This window comes from Anomaloglossus baeobatrachus, chromosome 5, assembly GCF_048569485.1.
Source record: "Anomaloglossus baeobatrachus isolate aAnoBae1 chromosome 5, aAnoBae1.hap1, whole genome shotgun sequence".
In the NCBI taxonomy this organism is placed as follows: domain Eukaryota; kingdom Metazoa; phylum Chordata; class Amphibia; order Anura; family Aromobatidae; genus Anomaloglossus; species Anomaloglossus baeobatrachus.
Window position 1 is genome coordinate 494,421,888 of NC_134357.1, and position 2,466 is coordinate 494,424,353.

At 41.8% G+C, this 2,466-nt stretch overlaps 1 protein-coding gene across 1 annotated transcript; it reads left to right on the top strand.

Moving 5' to 3' along the window:
* The first annotated feature begins 307 nt into the window (after positions 1 to 307).
* On the top strand, positions 308 to 2,237 carry LOC142310413 (nuclear factor 7, brain-like). Its single transcript, XM_075347935.1, has one exon. The coding sequence runs from the start codon at positions 368 to 370 to the stop codon at positions 1,919 to 1,921; it is 1,554 nt and encodes a 517-aa protein (XP_075204050.1). The 5' UTR covers positions 308 to 367; the 3' UTR covers positions 1,922 to 2,237.
* Positions 2,238 to 2,466: the final 229 nt, after the last annotated feature.

The window sequence follows — 2,466 nt, forward strand, 5'->3', positions numbered from 1 at the left end:
CCTGTCCAATACTAAGAAAATCCTGAAAATGACCTGTTGGGGGAACCATCAGGATTGGAATTTGGGAACCACTGGGTTAGCAGAATAATCAGTTGTGATTGTTCTTCAACCTGCTGCAACAGTGGAACAACCAGTCTATTGGGCTCCAGAGTATGCTGGTGATAGTATTGCAACAGCTGAGTAACTGCAGATTGGAGACCACTACTGTGATAACCAGCTTGCTTGTTTTTCAGTGTTTTTACCTGTCTTCGTATCTGATAATAGAACAATTTTGTTTATTCTACTTCTAGAGTCACGGACAAAAAAACCATAGAGCACCCTCCTCCACGGAAGCTTTCAGTCTGCGCCCTCCCATCACCATACAACAATGGCTTCTACCAATGTGAGAAACGAAATGATTTGTTGCATCTGCCTGAACCTGTACACCGATCCTGTAACATTAATTTGTGGACACAACTTCTGCCGGGAGTGTATCGCTAATGTGCTCAATGCTGATTACAGGTGTCCTCAATGCAGAGCAAACTTTGGGCAACGTCCCGTGCTGCAGAGGAACATTACGCTGAATAACATAGCGGATCATCTCCGCTCTCGGGAAGGGAGTGAGATACTTTGCATGTACTGTATTGAAACATCGATGGTGGCTTCTAAAAGATGTCTTTTATGTGAAGTTTCCCTATGTGACAATCACGTCGCCGTACACAGCACGTCCCCAGAGCATATTTTAATCGAACCAACAATCTCCTTCAGTAAGAGAACATGTTCTCGCCATAACAAGACCTTCTTATATTACTGTACTGAGGATGCCGAGTGTTTATGTGCTTCTTGCATGCTGGCGGAGAAGCACCATGGACATCAAATTCACTTACTGTATGTGGCCTATAGGCAGCAAAAAGAAAATCTGAAGACTATTCAAGGACATGCCATCCGAGAAGAGGAGATTGAAAAGCGAATCCAGTATCTCCAGGCCCTTCTTAAGTGCATAACGGAAAAGGCAGCAAGTATTGTGGACAAAGTCAGTCTCCAGTTTAAAGACCTAAGGATGAAGCAGGATTGTGTGGAGAGCAGTGTCCTGAACGAGATCGGTAAGAAACAAGAGCAGGTGTCAATGCCGGTCATCAATCTGATCAACCAACTAGATATTAAAAAGGACAGTCTGTCCAAGAAACTAGCCACTATACAAGAGCTTGAACAGATGCTAGATCCTCTACTTTACCTACAGGCACACAAAGATGATTTGATGGGGGTTAGCGATCAAAACCTAAACGAGACGGAAGCTAGTCTGTATGAAGATCTGTATGAAGTTCTGTCTGAAGATCTGTCTGAAGAGCTCATCGGCACCGTGAACTCTGATATCGTGACCATAATGTCAGACCTACAGAAAGGTTATTGCGTTCAGGAGGCATCTGGCATAACGTTGGATGTCAACACTGCTGCGAACGACGTGCACATCTCGGATGACCTGACAACCGCCACCTGGTCAAACGTAAATCAGTGTCGTCTGGAAAACCCCCAGAGATTTGCCATTTTTGGAGTTTTAGGCACAAGTGGATTTTCTAAAACAAGACTTTACTGGAACGTAGAAGTCAGTAAGGAGGGAGGATGGAGAGTTGGGATGGCCTATGCCAGCATAAGCAGAAAAGGAAAGTATTCTCTCATTGGCAATAATAAGAAGTCGTGGGGTCTGCGCAGCTTCAATAAACACTATTCTGTAAAACATGACCAGAAAGAAATTCCATTAGCGTGTCGACCTTCGTGCTACAAAGTGAGGATACATCTGGATTATACGGCTGGGCTGCTTTCTTTTTATGAGCTGGGTGACTCCATGATGAGACATTTATATACTTACAATGCCACCTTCACAGAGGCGCTATACCCAGTGATTGTCGTGTGGGCGAATGCTTGGGTGAAGGTCTTAAATTAGGCTGGTAGTAAAATAGAATATAACCAGTGAGAACAATTTCCCTTACAAGTGGCAGGCATTAATACCTGTATACTTAAAGGGCTATGCTCATTTTACATCAGGCATAAAGGATGTGAGGAACATCAGGCAATGATCGCTCGCAAGAATAGTGTGCAGTCCCTCTAAATACTCCACGTGGCTGCAGAGCCGCAGTTGTTAAACGCCTATATCTAAAAAAAAAAAATGCCTTGATAAAAAAAGATTTAGGGAAACTTTAACCTTTTTGTTATATTAAAAAACCATTTTAGCGACAGAAGAAAACTTTTTTTTTTTTTTTTTTTTTTTTTCTAGACTCCATTCTAATAATTCTAATTCTATTTATGATATTAAAAGTTATGTTTTAAGAGAATGAATATATAAACTGTACAGTGAGATCTGCATTAAAAGTTGCATAATACATCGCTTTGTTTTCCACTTTCATAGCCTGGAGCTGCATTTACAGTTCTGGTTGTAATTAGAAACAATCAGCAATCATCAGACACACTTCTTACTTCTTAGTAGAGCTG

Coding starts and splice junctions, on each gene's coding strand:
- LOC142310413 (XM_075347935.1), top strand. CDS start 368: ATGGCTTCTACCAATGTGAGAAACGAAATGATTTGTTGCATCTGCCTG.